The sequence below is a fragment of the Dipodomys merriami genome, unplaced genomic scaffold (genome assembly GCF_024711535.1).
Source record: "Dipodomys merriami isolate MVZ:Mamm:240054 unplaced genomic scaffold, mDipMer1.0.p SCAF_143, whole genome shotgun sequence".
Taxonomy (NCBI): Eukaryota; Metazoa; Chordata; class Mammalia; order Rodentia; family Heteromyidae; genus Dipodomys; species Dipodomys merriami.
In genome coordinates, this window is record NW_027202749.1 from 2,952,535 (window position 1) to 2,968,160 (window position 15,626).

At 52.7% G+C, this 15,626-nt stretch overlaps 1 protein-coding gene across 5 annotated transcripts in view; it reads right to left on the reverse strand.

Moving 5' to 3' along the window:
- Nucleotides 1-15,626, reverse strand: part of Tbc1d14 (TBC1 domain family member 14) — an 80,027-nt gene that overhangs the window by 5,926 nt on the left and 58,475 nt on the right. For all 5 annotated transcript variants that reach the window (XM_070021799.1, XM_070021798.1, XM_070021801.1 and 2 more), the window contains 6 exons: nt 15,145-15,251; nt 11,115-11,195; nt 10,110-10,204; nt 5,971-6,042; nt 5,286-5,414; nt 3,284-3,393 (listed from right to left, as the gene is read on the reverse strand). In XM_070021799.1, the coding sequence (XP_069877900.1) occupies nt 3,284-3,393; nt 5,286-5,414; nt 5,971-6,042; nt 10,110-10,204; nt 11,115-11,195; nt 15,145-15,251 (594 nt within the window). The remainder of the gene's footprint in view (nt 1-3,283; nt 3,394-5,285; nt 5,415-5,970; nt 6,043-10,109; nt 10,205-11,114; nt 11,196-15,144; nt 15,252-15,626) is intronic.

Consider the following 15,626-nt stretch of genomic DNA (forward strand, 5'->3'; position numbering starts at 1 on the left):
AGCGACCAAACCCGGACCACCGGGTGCCCCAGGCTGTGCAAGGCACTGCAGAAACAACCATGAGCCCAGATGAGGACCTGGCTTGTCTCATTTTACTGAGGTTCAGAGCCTGCAGACGGATGATACATCCCAAGACCCCGAAGGTGGCCTCTAATAGGTGAACATGATTTAAAGCCACCTGTGATGCTGTTACACCACATACTCGCAAGGCAGACCACAGCCACAGGCCCAGGACAAGCCCCTGACAAGTCCTCAGCCTGGGTTTCTTCATAGTTCAAAACCAGAAACTGTCATCATTTGGCCTAAAATGTATGGTTCAAGAAAGTTCAGAGCCGGGTGCCGGTGGCTCACGCCTGTAATCCTAGCTACTCAGGATGCTGAGATCTGAGGATCTTGGTTCAAAGTCAGCCTGGACAAGAAAGTCTGTGAGACCCTTATCTGCAATTAACCACTCAGAAAACCAGAAGTGGTGCTGTGACTCAAGTGATAGAGTGCTAGCCTTGAGCTGAAGAGCTCAGGGACAGCGCCCAGGGCCAGAGTTCAAGACTCATGACAGATTTAAAAAAAAAAAAAAGAAGAAGAAGAAGAAAAAGTTTAGAGAGATCTTGTGTTGACATCAGACTGGGCTCTCAAGCCTAGAAAGGGACCCCCCAGGATCAGATGTGCCCCAGCCTGGGCACTGGCCACCCACAGGCCAACCCTAAGCCACAGAAGTGCTTCGCAAGTCTCTGACCGCATCAGGAGCATGAAGTGGATACCACGGAATAGGGCTGGTGCCGGAGAGGGGAGGGCTCCCTTCATCTGTGTGCTGCAACTGGGCTGAGGCACAGCCTGCCAGGCCCTGCTGGGGAGAGAGGCTCCATTCAGCAGTAGCTGTTCTGGCCCGGGACCTCTCACATGCCATGGGAGTACAGCTCATGCACACAACACTCAAGGCAGGACCCAGCCCACGCAGACACTGGGAGGGGAGCTGCAGGGGCCGCCTCTCTTGCAGACATGGGACACCTGCTTCCAGACACTGTTTCCCAGGCACCTACCTCTAGGCGAGGCCCGAGCAAACCTTTTCCCTCCTCCAAAGGCCTCTCAGCACCCACTAGAGCCTGGACTACTGCAGACCCTTAGCAAACATCAAGTGTGGTGTCTCAAGCCATAATCCTAGCCATTGGGGGGGGAGGGTTTGATCAGGGGATCATAGTTCAAGGCTAGCTGGCCACAAAGTATATGACTCTATCTCAACCAATGGCTAGCTACTGTGACGTGAGCCTGTCATCGGGGAAGCGCAAATAGGAGCTCACAGTCTAGGCCAGCCTGTGTATCTATAGTGAGACCCTACCTTGAAAATAACCACCACAAAAAGAGGCTGGAGATGCAGGTCAAGCGGTACAGTGCCTGCCTGCAAGCAAATGTTTAGGCTAAGCTCTGCCCCTGTCACACACGTCCCGTTCCCACACGGCCATACACCGGCAAGTCAGGTGAAAAAGGTTCAAGATACTATTGGCCTTCAACAGAACCCGAACGCTCCAGCAGGGCAGTGCTCAGCAGGTGGCGTAACGGCCAGAGCCCTGGGCTGGCCGCCATCTCTGACGTCCCCCGCACCTTCCTCCAGTGCTGGGTTCTAAGCCTTAGGAATCCAAGGGGTCAGGGTTCACGGTCAAGTAAGTAGTATAGAGTCAGGCTGGGTGTGGTGGCTCCTGCCTATAATCCCAGTTGGGTGAGAGGCAGAGGTTGGTGCACTACAGTCCAAAGTCGAGCAGGACAATAGTGTAAGACTCTATCTGAACAATAAACTGAAGGGCAATGTCCTTGAATTCAAACCCTAGTGCTGACAGGGCAAGACAATGTAAAATGGTTGCCAGGGGGTGCCTGTGAGCTAAACCCTCATCCGGGTACACTGCCCTAGAACAGCCCAGAGTCTGGCCGAGCACCCCACCTTCAGCCGGGGCCTGCTGCTCAGCGCCTCCTCTGCCGCAGCCTGCAGTTGGGCTCCACCTCTACCTAGCGCTTGTCCGCAGCTTGGCAGAGAAGCCGGAAGGATCTCAGGTGAAGACGGGAGCACCTGGAATGTTCTGAACGCTCTGCAGCGCTGCACTATCAGGGGATCGGACCGTTCTTGGACGACGCTTGGACTTTATCTTCAAGAGGCTTCTTGCCTCCTGAGGAGAGCGAGGTGAAAGCCCAAGCCAGCCAGTGACTCTGGCCTCCCCACCGTGGCTCTGTTTGCTCTGAGTTAGTGCTGAAATCCAGAAAACTCTCTCAGGATGCGGCCGCTCTGAAAAGCCAGTCGTCAGGGTCATCACAGGAGAAAGCAGCAGGGAGGACTTCCCACCCTCACCAAGATCACGAGACAGCGTGGGAGACGCTGGGCGTGGTCAAGGCCACGGGGACCCTGAGACACGTCCACCGTGTGCCCACGGCACGCACACATCTCCAGACACACCGGGGAGTAGCAGCACCCACTTTCTCAGCAGCAACAACCGCTCCGCACAAAGACATGCCTGGTCCACAGCACAGAATCTCCACAGCCTCTTATTCATGTGTCAGGGGGCTTCTACAGAGCCCCCAAAGCACCGCAAAACCAAAGTCCAAAGCCCAATCTGTTGTCTGTGCTTGTGGTCCCAGCTGCGGCCCCAGCAATCCCTCGCTGGCCAACGTCTGAGTGAACCAAGATCCTCGGGCAAGTCCACACGGCGTCCCTGGACCTGCCCATGCCGCCACTGCCCACTCACCGCCTGCTTCTGCTTCCCCTCCTTGGTCTCTGTGCCTACTAGGCTGCTTGAAACTCACCTGGGCCCCACACAAGCCATCATCCCCCACAGCCCTAAGCCCTGCCGAGCCCTCAGCAAGGCTCCTGACACCCGTGTGGCCTGCCCTCCCAGACCCCCTCTGACAACCTCGGCCCACCTCCACCCACCCCAGCCCAGCCACCATCACCCCTGCCAACCCTCGAGGCCTCGTGCTGCTTCTTACCCATCCACCTGCTCAAGTCCCACGTCCCCTCATGGACTCTGGTCCCCTTCCCTCCCTCTGGACTTGTGTCCATTCCCAGACAGCACCCGGGCCTACTGGACAGCACAGTGCCTGCGGCACACACCTCGTCCACACACAGCCTCGGCTGGCCGGCAGGTTGTGTCCTGCTCATCACCCACCCTGAGCCCCAGGTGGGCAGGGCAGGAGGCAGGAGAACAGAGAGCGCCTTGCAGGAGGCGCAGAGGGAGGGGCAGGGAGGACCAACAGAGCCGGAGGACGAGAAAACACTCTAAAAACTATGGAAACTCAGGCTTACCAATCAATTAGGTAGATGTCTGGAGTCAAGTTGTTCTTCTTGAAATGCGCAAAAAGTTTTGGCAAGTTTTCTTCAAAGAAAACCTCAAATGCAGCAAAATAAGTCAACATCTAGGAAGATAATGTGAAATACACGAATGAGGTAATTAATCAGCCCAAGTTTCCCATCAACCGAAGTCAGGATACTTCCTTTACACCTTTAGACTCAACCACTGCTTCTGGCGGGGAGCTGCGCATTGGAATGCTGATCCACTGGGGGCGCGTGCAGCCCGCTTGTAATAAACACCATGCCCACCCCGACATCTGGTTATTCCTTCAGTTTCTAGAAAGGGAAGCTGAAGCTGGCTAAGCACCGGTGCGGGGCAGTGCTGGGACCTGAACTGGGGCCTGTCCCAGGGCAGGGTGGCAGGCTCACACTCACCCACAGCCAGCTGCCAGCCCCTAGCGCTCCCAGCAGGAAGGCAGGCTGGAGTCTGAGGGAAGCCAAGCACTCCAGGTCAATGTGTGGGCCATGGAGGGGGGCCGGGAGGGGGGCTCCCCGCTGAAGGGGAGCACCTGCACCCAGGGGGGCCAGGGCAGTGGCACGGCTCACCCCCACCCGTTGTGTACACAGACAGATCACTCATCTTCATGAAGGGCTGCACTATGGACGAGTAGTCTGTGTCCCCCCCCCCCCCCCAGGAACAGGCACCAACGTGACTGCTGCAGCGGCTGGAGAGGAGGTTGGCGTGAGGCTGGCGTGTGAGCACTGGCCTGGGTCACTGTGCCACGGGAGGAACCTGCCCCAGCCAGACTCACTCGAGCTCCCAATTCTGCCTTCTCCTTAAAAAAAAAGCAACTAAAGTAACTAAGGACAGTTTTTTGTTGGGTTTGCTGATGCTAGGGCTTCAACTCAGAGCCTAGGCTCTATCCCTTAGCGTTTTCACCCAAGGCTTGTGTGACTTTTGCTGGTTTATTGGAGATAAGAGTGCTGCCAGGCAGGACGGAGTGTCTCCTGTGAGACCTCCTGCCAGGCAGGACTTTAATTCCCGGTCTGCGTCCCAGTCCCCTCGGCTCCACTCTAGCCTGCTGACTGGGCAGTGGCCGGCTCTGCGTAATGCCTTGTCTGTAACTGGAACTCTCTCAGATAGATTCCTACAGGCAGAGCTGTGTGCCAGTGCTGCCTACAGCTTCTGAAACATAACGTCACATCCCCGTCCCACGCAGCCCTGCTACCTCACACTCTGCTTACGGCCACAGTTAGGCTGCAGTTTCTGAGAGGGGACCCTCGCAGTCCTGAGGTCACGGGGGGGGGGGGGGGAGGAAGCACCCCCCAGCTGAAGGAAACTATTCGATCGCTTGGGTCCTAAGATGGTAACTATGGGAAAACCAGGGCTATGTGGTTTAAAAGCTGATAGAGCCATTGAATTGGAGGCTCTAGAAAGAGCAAAGGCTGAGGAACTACAGCAGCCTTGACCTCGGCTCCTCCCACTCCTGAGGCCTGAGAGCAGTCACCCCCCCTCCAACCCCTGAGTTTCCTTGTCCATCTGGACCACTCTAGAACTCAGCTACAGAGCGTGTGGGGCCGTCCCAGGGCAGAGACCATGGACAGCAGCTCACTAAGCAAGCTGCGGCCTTCAAACAAAGGCAAAGGCGCACAGTCCTCATCCTTTAGCCTGCGCTTGAGCTGAGTTCTGACACCGTGTGTGCTGCTGCTTTAATTGACAGGGCCTGAGTCAACTCCAGTGCTAGCGTTCCTGACGTGCAGCACCTGTGGCTGCAGAGCTGCCCTCCTCCTCCCTAGTAAAGAGCAGTCTACAGAAGCACTGTCTTTCTCCAGAATGCACCGACACGCTCATCCACATGGCGACTGACCACGTGCTTCCATACTGAAGTTCAATACAGCATCCAAAATAACCCTCTACCTTACAGAGGGCTCCAAATACGTCTTTGTGGAAGAAAACCACGCAGTCTCCCCTGAAAAGACAGAATGACCCCAGGGCGTGCACACAGAACATACTCACAAGGCTATGGTCCACTCGGAAAAACGCCATTTGACAAGGTTTATTCAAAAGATTAGAAAAAGCAATAAAGGCATCTGCAGTATCTAGGTTCAAGATCAACACTGCGGCTATAAAGGACATACCCTGAACCTGAGGGAGGAGAGAAAGGCATGTTAACCAAAGCCGACACAAGATCAGGGCGGTGCTTTCATTCATCCAACACCCACACTACCAGGCCCACAGCCATCCCTCCCCCCCCTCCCCCCAAGGCTCAGCTGCCAGCCATCAATTCCAACCGAGCACTGCTCCATCCCTGCTCTGCTCTCCCCGGCCACACCCCTGTGGAAAACCACAGCCCAAACCGGCTAGACCCTCTGCACTTGAGACACGTGCTGCAAACGCTGCATCTTGGTGTTTAATGCATGCACATACATCTGTTCGGCCACAGAAGGGTGGTTACTGCTAAAGGCTTTGCTGATTTAATGTTGGGGAAAATGCATGCACAACATGATGTCACTTCCCGTGACGGCACGATGATGCAGGTCAGCCGAGCCAGCCCTGTGACTGTGAGGAAATGGAGTCTCCCAGGAGACGCTCCGTGCTCCTTAACATTGGGCCTGACGTCGGAGGCGAACAGGAGCTGGGCAACATTTTGACCTTCTTTGTAGATGATACCATTATACAATATTGAAAAAATGTCACTTACATAGCCCACATCTGGTCGGTAGCAAGTGTAAGCGCCCAAAATACTGTGCAACATGTCATGATACGGACCACCCTAGAAGGAGCGACAGCAAACAACACATGCATGAGGACAGTTAGTCTCCAAAGGCATCCCTGCTATGGCTGCAGCCACCGCGGCCGCCACCGGCTACCACTACTGGGAGGAACCTGCCAAGCACCATGCCAGCAGCTCTGTATGTATTAGGCAGTGTAATAAATTATCTCCAAGTGAAGAGGCGCCTTGGGAGAAAGCTGGCCGGTCAGCTAGGTGTGAGCCTAGGTCAGGGCTCTGCCTGCTCAGACCCCACATTCCCCATGCTCCCCATGGGCCTTTCCACCTCCCTTCCCCCACCTCTGTTTCCTTGGCATCTTTCTGCATGACAGGCTCAGGGGGCACACAGATTCTGTTTCTGTTCTTTTGTCAGTCGTGGGGCTTGGAACTCTGGGCCTGGCACTGTCCCTCAGCTCTTCAGCTCAAGGCTAGCGCTCTACCACTTGAGCCACAGTACCACTTCTGGTTTTCTGGTGGTTCATTGGAGATAAGAGTTTTATGGACTTTTCTGCTCGGGCTGGTTTTGAACCGCGATCCTCAGATCTCAGCCTCCTGAGTAGCTAGGATGACAGGTGTGAGCCACCAGTGCCCGGCTACAGCTTCTGTTTTGTTTTAGACATCCTCCCAGGTCTCCAGCCCTCCAACATTTCCATTTATTCCTAAAATGCTTCCAAAAGAACAGATGTGATTTTCCCACCTAATCAAGCACAGAAGAAAACCCAGAGCCACACCACGCTGTCAGCATGCTAGAAGATGCTACCTAGGGACTAGCTGGGCCAAATCAAACACCTACTGTCCACATCGACCTCATGCTTGTTGAGCATGGATACAGGCATTCTGGGAGGGGGACTGGAAGTCATCCCACAGGTGACCTGGCGCTTATAAAGGAACACAGGGACCAGACTAGTGTATCTGAGGTATAGAAAAGCCAAGTGAGAGAAAAGATACTTCCAAATCACAGGCAGACGAGAGAGGAAAAAACAGCAAGAGTGAAAGACCACTAACCTAGAGTCAGGAGTAAGGGCAGTGGTAGAACAGACCACCAACCCACAGCCTGGAGGGGTGGGTGTTAGAGCCACCAACCTAGTACCAGGAGTGGGGCGGTAGAGCCAGTTGCCAACCTGGAGCCTGAAGTGGCTACCACCAGGTGAATCTGGCCCACGACTAAGGGGAAGAAGGGTACTGATCATTTCTTGATGCTCAATGTCTTGATGGAAGGGATTTTCCACCACTCTAACTGGTGTAAGCAGACCCAGCTCCTCACTCTAAATGCCCCCAACTTACTACAGACACCTCATTCCTTTGGAGCCCTAAGATTGAGTATGACTGACTCCATATGAGTGAGTCAATATGAGACGGAAAAAGCCTCATGCAAAGGGATTTGGAAAGATAAGAGGCAATCCCGCCACCTCCACCAACCCCAAAAGGACCCCAGAGTGCCTGCCCCGCATCGGAGCCTACCCTCTGCTTCTCGAGGGGCTGCCTGGGAGCCCTCCAGCCAGCAGTTGAGAGCTCAGTCTCAGGACACGGTCCAGCAGCAACCTCCAGAATGGAGGTCGGGAGCTCGGCTTCTGCAGGGCCTTTGCAGGCTCTGAGGGCTCCATGACTCTTGGGCAGGGGGCGGTCACAAGGACCCCAGAACCATGCCTATCACACAGCAGGAATATTTGGGTAGAGCCGCCCAGCTGTCATCTGAGTCCCTCTTACTGTCCCCCCCATGTCTGAGCACCTTACAGGCCCTTCATCTCTGGCTGGATTCAGCTGTCTTGTGGTTTCGTGTTCACAAGGTACGTAACATTTAAACAGCACCAGCGGAGCAGTGCTGTGTCACCTGCTGCCAGCCTCTCCTGAGGCTGCCACCCTCAATCCTAGTCACAGATAAGCAAACTAAGGCTGTAAAGCTAGCAGGGAGGAAGGCAAGCTGAGATTCAAACCCAGATCTGTCTGAGATCAAAAGGAAAACCCATTTATCAAGCCACATGTTGAGGCCCCTCCAGGGCTGATGAGGAGGGACAAAAATCTCTCCATGTGGGGCGGGGGAGGCTCAGGAAGAGAAAGTCTTTCCTCCCTGAGAGTAGCTGGGAGCAACTTTGAGACTAGGGGACTCCGAAGCATGGCTTGGTCTGAGGCCTAAGGAAATGAATGGCCTGTGTAGGGAAAGACATCAGAAGTCAGTCTCTGTAAGGAAGTCTGGGAAGCAGGCTGCCCAGCAGAGGCAACCACTGCTTAAAGCGAGGGCCAGACCTCCAGGTAGCTTTGTAGTCTTCTCTTCTGCAATGATTCCTGAAAAACCAAAAACCAAATGTTTGCAGCTGGGTTAGAACACAGAAGGAAGAGCGTAAAAGCACCCAGGAGGTACCCTGGGTGCTCACCTTACAGAGCGCTAGACCTGGACACAGTGAAAGCAGAATACCCCAGCTGGGGACCGGTGGCTCGCGCCTATAACCCTAGCTCTACTCAGGAGGCTGAGATTTGAGGATCAAGGTTCAAAGCTAACCTAGGTAGGGAGATCCATGAGACTCTTAACCATCAGAAAACCAAAAGTGGGGCTATAGCTCTAAGTGGTAGAGCACTAGCCTTGAGCAAGAGCTCCAGGCCTTGAGATCAAGCCACATGACCAACGATAACAAAAAAGCCAGAAGTGGAGTTGTGGCTCAAGTGGTAGAACACCAGCCTTGAGCAAAAAAACCAAGGGACAGGACCTGGAAGGAAGGAATACACAGCTCCCATAGGCAGGGAGCAAATGGGAAGAGGGAGTAATGCAGAACCAAGACACCATAACCAGGATGTGGCACCTTCTCGGCACACAGGCTGTTATACCACCTTCTAAAGGCAGCATCTGACAGCAACATCCACAGCACTCTAAGTAAAGCACCTCCTGTCCTTCCTTCCTGTGGCTCAGGCCATGATGCCAGCCCCATGTCAGCCCCCAGAGCTCTGCCTCAAGTGCTCTCAGTGCCGGTCCTGCACCCACAGCTGCTTCCCACTCTCAGCAGAGCAGGCTCTCCATGGGGGCTATGCTGACTGACCTGAGCCCTCTCTGCTCATTCTTCGCAGGGAATTCCCTGACCACTGTGGTCCCATGCTCCTGACCTGTTCTGCTTCTCCCTGCATGTTTTGCATTCCCTGTTAGACCACAGTAAACCTAGCCCAAGCACCTCCCAGTGGAGGACGGTGCTTCCCTGGCGCTGTCAACAACCAGATCCCTGCAAAACATGTCTAGACTTGGGTCAGACCTGTGTGTTCATTCAGCAATCACTGAATCTACTAGCCCTCTTTAGTCCATCTCTTAGCAGTAAGCTGTGGGGGAGCAGGGCACACTAGTCAGACTGGACATTCCAAGACTGCTCTAGGGAAAGGAAGTGAGTGGAGGCAGGCAGGAGGCAGGAGGCAGGAGAAAGGAGGAAGGCTGCTATAGTACCCCACAATGACAAGATTCTCATGTGAGAGAAGGTAGAGAGCGCATAGAAGGGACAGAGTAGAGGCTCTGGAACACAGCTAGCAATACACTAGTTCTGATTGCAGAGGGATCAAGGCAGACTCTTGGTGGATGACCACTGGCTCAAACTGAAGGTCTGCTCTGCTAGGACTCTAAAACCTCCTGCTGGCAGCCTGGGCTGTGCTCAGTGGCCCACAGGGAGCCTCCTCTTGTTCCCAATGCCATCCAAAGAGATGTCATCTCCGCCCTGAGGCCTATAGCTGGCTTCTACCCCAATGGCGTCCATGCTCTAGACCAGCAGCTTAGAAACCACTCCCCATGAAGTATGAGGCTGTAAGACCTCCTTTCCCCTGGTTTGCTGCCCTGGCCCCTGTGAGACCACATCTGATGGCTTTGCTGAGCACACGGACCCTTCTGCACCACAGCACAGGACAGAATCAGCCATTCAAGCAGAGGTACTGCCACCACACCGCTTGCAAAGGACCCCGTTACACTGACTTCACGTCCAAAAGAACAGCAGTACTATCCACCCTACTCTCCCCAAACTACCCTGCAAACCTGATTACAAATCCATGCAGCTCCACTGAGGAACTGTAGACAAATACACTTGCAACATACCACTACCACTTACTTGCTGGAAGATGCAGAGATTAGGGAATGTTCTAGAAATGTCCAGTTTAATAAGCTCCAGACTGGCCTCTCTGTCTGCTGCAGAAAACCCGGCATCTGTGAGAAGATGGAGAGTAGCGACACTGCTTGGAGCACACATGGGACTAGGCCTATCGCAGTCCAAAAGTTTTGCTTCGGTTAGGAGGAACACTACAAGAGCACTACCGTGCAACACGATGGTTAATTATGCATATTGTATTCCCCAAAATGCTAGGCAAATGGACGCACTCAACATAAAATTGTAACCATGCAAGGTAATATATATGTTAATTAGCTAGATTTCCTCATCCCACATGTACATATGCTTCCAAACATGATGAATGCAAGAGACACTTATATTGTCACCAACAAATAAAACGGAATAAAAATGAAAGCAGAGAGCTGAGTGCTGTCATCCTAACTACTTAGGAGGCTGAAGATCTGAGGATTGTGGTTTGAAGCCAGCCTGGACAGGAAAGTCCATGAGACTCTTATCTCCAATTAACCACCAGAAAACAGAAGTGGAACTGTGGCTCAAAGTGGCAAAGTGTTAGCCTGGTGTAGCATTTCTAACATGCATGACTAGCCCATTGTTTTACATTTCTTTGACTTCCAACAGCACATAGGGCAGTATTTTAAAAACCCTCAGAAAGCCGATTTCTTGACCAGCAGACATGGTCATTCTTGTGCCTGGTGTCGGGGCCTCCCTGCCTCTCAGGAGCAGGCTCAATGATCCAGGCACCAGGCTACCCTATTGAGAATGGCCTTCCCAGAAATGGTAGTGGCTATGAGCTGACCTCCTGTGTGTTAGAGCACAAACCTCGGACAGGGGGTGGGTTCTGTTGTTCAATTCCCTTTCAAAACAAACCTTCCCATGAGGCACCATAGGAGTCCACCCTACAGTTATGCAAGTTTTGCTTGGGGGGGGGCTAACTGCGAGGGGTTAACTGCCCATGTCTGCAGCACCGAGTCTCCCTGTGGTCTGTACCTTCACTCTCCACTTCTGAACCTCCTGTGCTGAGGGACCGCCACCGCTCCTTGGCCCGGGCCAGACAGATGTCAAAGAGTTCTGGAAGAAAAACCAGAGAGTGAGTCTCCTATTAGCATCTGTCCCCAGAACCCCAAAGAATACATAACTATTTCCTTCAAACATAGGAGACTTGAACAACTCCTCCTGACTCAGCCTGCAAGTCCTTTTTATTACTGAGAGACACAGGCACACACAGAGAAAGAATACACATGCAGCCGGGCATGGTCTTCTTGACATAGCCCATCCACAGTACGGTGCTCTGATTCACTGGGCTGGGTAATGCCTCTCCCAGGATACGAGGGCTCTTTCTCACCTGTGTCTACAGCCAATAGCCCCAGACGGAGTCAGAGCAAATGAGGTGTATCTGGCTGACAGAGGTGGGGCAGGCAGAGGAGGCAGCAGCAGCAGCGTCTGGTTTCCAAGTCCTAATTCTAATTTAATCCTGAATGCTGTAATCCCCAAAGACAACAGCCTCTAAAATCCTAAACCATGTAATTCTCTAAGAAAAACATTTAAAAACTTTTTTGAAGACATGTATATTTTTAAGAGAATTTAGTTTAGAAATGCATAAAAACAACAAAATACTTTAAGGCCACTATATAATGAAGTAGGCAGAAATGTTTTTGTAAGCATACTCAGGAGTCCTAAGGGCAGCCACGTGAGTATGACACATAGAAGCAGATGAACAATGTTCATACAGAAATCCACTGAGAAGTGAAATGCATAACACACTGAGCTCTGTAATTCAAACACGGGGGCAGACTGCCTGAGCCTTTTGACAAAGATTAAAAATCAAGGTGGGCCCAGAGCTGGTGGGACATGTCTACAATCCTAGCTTCTCAGGAGGGTGAGATCTGAGGATGCAGCTTCAAAGCCAGCCTAAGCAGGAATATCCATGAGACATTCAGCTCCAATTTACCACCAAAAAGCCAAAAGTGGAGCTGTGGCTCTAGTAGCCACTAGACTGCTAGCCGTAAGCAAAAAAGCTAAAGAACAGCACCTAGGCCCTGAGTTCAAGCCCCAGTACTGGCACTAAAAGGACATGCCATGCTACCTTCTTGGCAGACTTCCTACTCTTGCTACTGAAGTGAGGCAGGGGTAAGGAATGCCCAAGACATAGAGCTGGCAGAGAGAAGCATCAGTCAGTCTGGGAATCTCTGCCATCTGTAGAATCCACTTTCCAGCTACTCTTCTAAACAGTGGCTTGCGAACAGTTCAGTGACCCATGCTTACAAGCCACGTCCTGTGCTGCTTTTTTTTTTTTTTGGTCAGTCATGGGGCTTGAACTCTGGGCCTGCTCAAGACGAGCACTCTATCACTTGAGCCATAGTGCAACTTCCAGTTTTCTGAGTGGTTTATTAGAGATAAGAGTCTCACAGACTTTCTTACCCCAGCTGGCTTTGAACCATGATTCTCAGATCGCAGTCTCCTGAGTATGTAGGTTTACAGGCGTGAGCCACCAGCACGGGCTCCTGTGCTGCTTTTTACTAGACCCATCTCCCAGGCCACAGGGGCTTCCAGTGCCCCTGATCTTGATGCTGCCCAGCTCCCAGATGTCCTGGCCACTAGAGACCACGAGCTAATCACTGAGATATGAAGTGAAGCTACCCAAAAATGTTCACTTTATTTTTTTCCTTTAACTTTTGAAAAATGAAGTAGAGTACATCTGCCTTCAGGGCCAACCCCGCTATTTTATTACAGTGTAATGCAAATTCCAGTACACTATTAAAAGCCGCTAGGTAAAAATCTTGATGAATGGCCCCGTCTACCTTGCAAAATCTGAGCCAGCCTGCGGTGGCAGGAGGGCACGGTTACGGAATGTAACTTCCTGTCATCATAACACAAAAGCCAAGGGTTCATGGAACAATTGTGGCATCCTGAGCTGGTGGGGGCAGCAGGGAGGACCTCCGTGTGCCCCAGCTTCCAGGAGGTAACCTGTGCTGCTATTTGGTAGGTGGATATAAAGGGCTGTGTGGCCTGTGACCACCAGGGATCTTTGTTCCAAGTGAAGAACTTGACCCTGGGAGGCACAGAGGCTGGTGGTCTCAGGGCAAAGCTAGCCAAAGTGTCAGGGCTAACGCCTCACATAGGAGGTGCCTGCCTCACTGGCAAGGCCACTGGCATGTACCACGCCAAGGGTTATTATACCTTCTTCCCACACCCCTAACTCCAATTCAAAGTACCAGCCTGACTTGCACAGAATTTTTTGTTGCTGTTGTTGTTTTGTGGATTATGGGGCTTGAACTCTGGGCCTGGGCGCTGTCCCTCAGCTGAAGGCTAGCGCTCCACCACTTGAGCCACAGTGCCACTTCCAGTTTTCTGGTGGCTTATTGGAGTTTCACAGCTTTTCCTGCCTGCGCTGGCTTTGAACCGTGATCCTCAGATCTCAGCCTCCTGAGTAGCTAGGATTACAGGCGTGAGCCACTGGCGCCCAGATAGGAGTAAAGTTTTAAAAGTCCTACTAGTTTCAGTTTCACTAAGTTTCCAATTACACAACCACAAACAGGGCAAACTGCGGTGCTCTCAAATCAGAATTCATACTTCAGAATCCTCCAGGTCTGGAATGGGAACCCGGGTTCCTCCCATACTGGGATAAAGTACCTAACTCTTCCAGGATGGTAAAGTGTCTCCAGAGGAAAACTAGGTCATCAAGACCTGCCCAGAAGGGTCACACTCAGTGCCACGTAAGAGATAAAAGGAAGGAATGGGAGATGAGCCGCGGCACTCAGCAATCAGACCCCCAGATCACTGTCGGAAGCTAGTGCAGAGAGGCGGTGAGGCTGGGGTCAGGGAGGCCCCACAAGGTGCCCAGTGCCTGCCATGTGCAGGGAACTGGGGTGGGCACTGGTGTCAGAGCCAATCGTCAGACAGTGGAGACGGCTAATCACTCAGACATAGCTTAGAGGAAGGTTCAGACAAATCAGCTGCCCAGCCAGACCCACTAGATAACAGTGCAGCAAAGGCTTTCATTTAAATAAAATCAACCCAGACATCAGTGAGAACCAAAAATTAAGCACAGATGCAGCAGTTCTGCACCTAACAGCCAATTTGCACAGGCAGGGTTGTTGATCAGAGCCTAGAAATTCTTTAAGAACACAGACCAAAATGAGTACTTTAGCCACTTCTGCAGTAGTCACCTGAGGGTGATTTTTAAATCATACTTTCACACCATCCGTGTCATACTTTGTCGTGTGTAAAAGCCCTAAAGATAAGTTCTGGCAGGTACGGATTTGGCCAGAAAAGGTGCTTTGAGGCTGCAGACTGCCCAGACCTCCCTTCTCAGATGGCCAATCACCACCCACCCCTCAGCTATGCTACTCAACAAGTCAGGGATAATCAAACCATTGGGATGCAAACAGCAACCTGACTAAAGCCAGAAGGTACAAGCTATTCTGCCCCAGACTGGAAGGCTTTCACTGGCACAGGAGGGAGAGCAAGAAGGTGGGCCAGCCGGCCCTCAGCTCAGCTTCAGCAGGAAGGAACAGGAGAAAGCAGCTGCTCCCATGCCTGAGCTCCAAGCTCAGTCTGTGAGCTCCCGTGGCCTTGGGACACCCAGATCCCTGCCCAGCACTTGGGCCCACCTGAGATTCACACGTCTGAGCTTCAGAAGTGAATCGGGGCATGCACACTGGGCACAGAGCACACAGTGACTGACAGCATGAGAACCCCAAGCGTGACACTCCAGCCCAGTACCACAAGGACATCAGCCCTAGAGTGATATGCCGTCCACCCCGTCCCAGGCTCATGCCCACATGCCCCGCCAAGTCCTCATCAGGACTCTGATGAGGGTTCACGTTGGAGCCCCCAGCCCCCCCATCCTGCTTTGTTCAGGACATCTGCCCTGGCCTCTCAGCCAAGTGAGACATCACAGTGCACCCACCTCCCAACTGCCCTTCTTAAAGATGCAGCTTCCTGGCAATGCTGTCTCTAAGGGACCAACAAGGACACAGAGGTTTCCTCTGGGCCTCAAACCTCGCAGGCCACTCACCGTGGGTGATGTTCAACTCATTGCCAATGGCCAAGCTCCAGACTTTGCCTCTCACACTTGGTGGGATTCCCTGCCACCACAGATCTCGAACTTTCCTAGAGCACCACCTGGAGAGAATAGGAACATGGTTTCTGAGTTTGTTCTCTGTGATGAAAGGCTTGTCATGCCTCATGCCATTAGGGCTGAAAACACAGCAGCCTGGCCCTCAGGGAGCTCGCCATCTGGGTTGTCCCGCAAACCAGCAGGCTCGCCACCTCACAGAACCAAGTGCAGAGTGATGACTAGCAGAGCTCACACACATGAAGGACAGGGTCACACCTGAACCCTAGGGATCTGAGGATCGTGATTAGAAGCTAGCCCAAGCAGGAAAGTTCATGAGACCCTCCAATTAACCACCAAAAATTCAGAAGTAGAGCTATGGCTCAAGTGGTAGAACACTAGCTTTGAGCAAAGAAGTTCAGGGATAGCACCCAGGTCCTTAG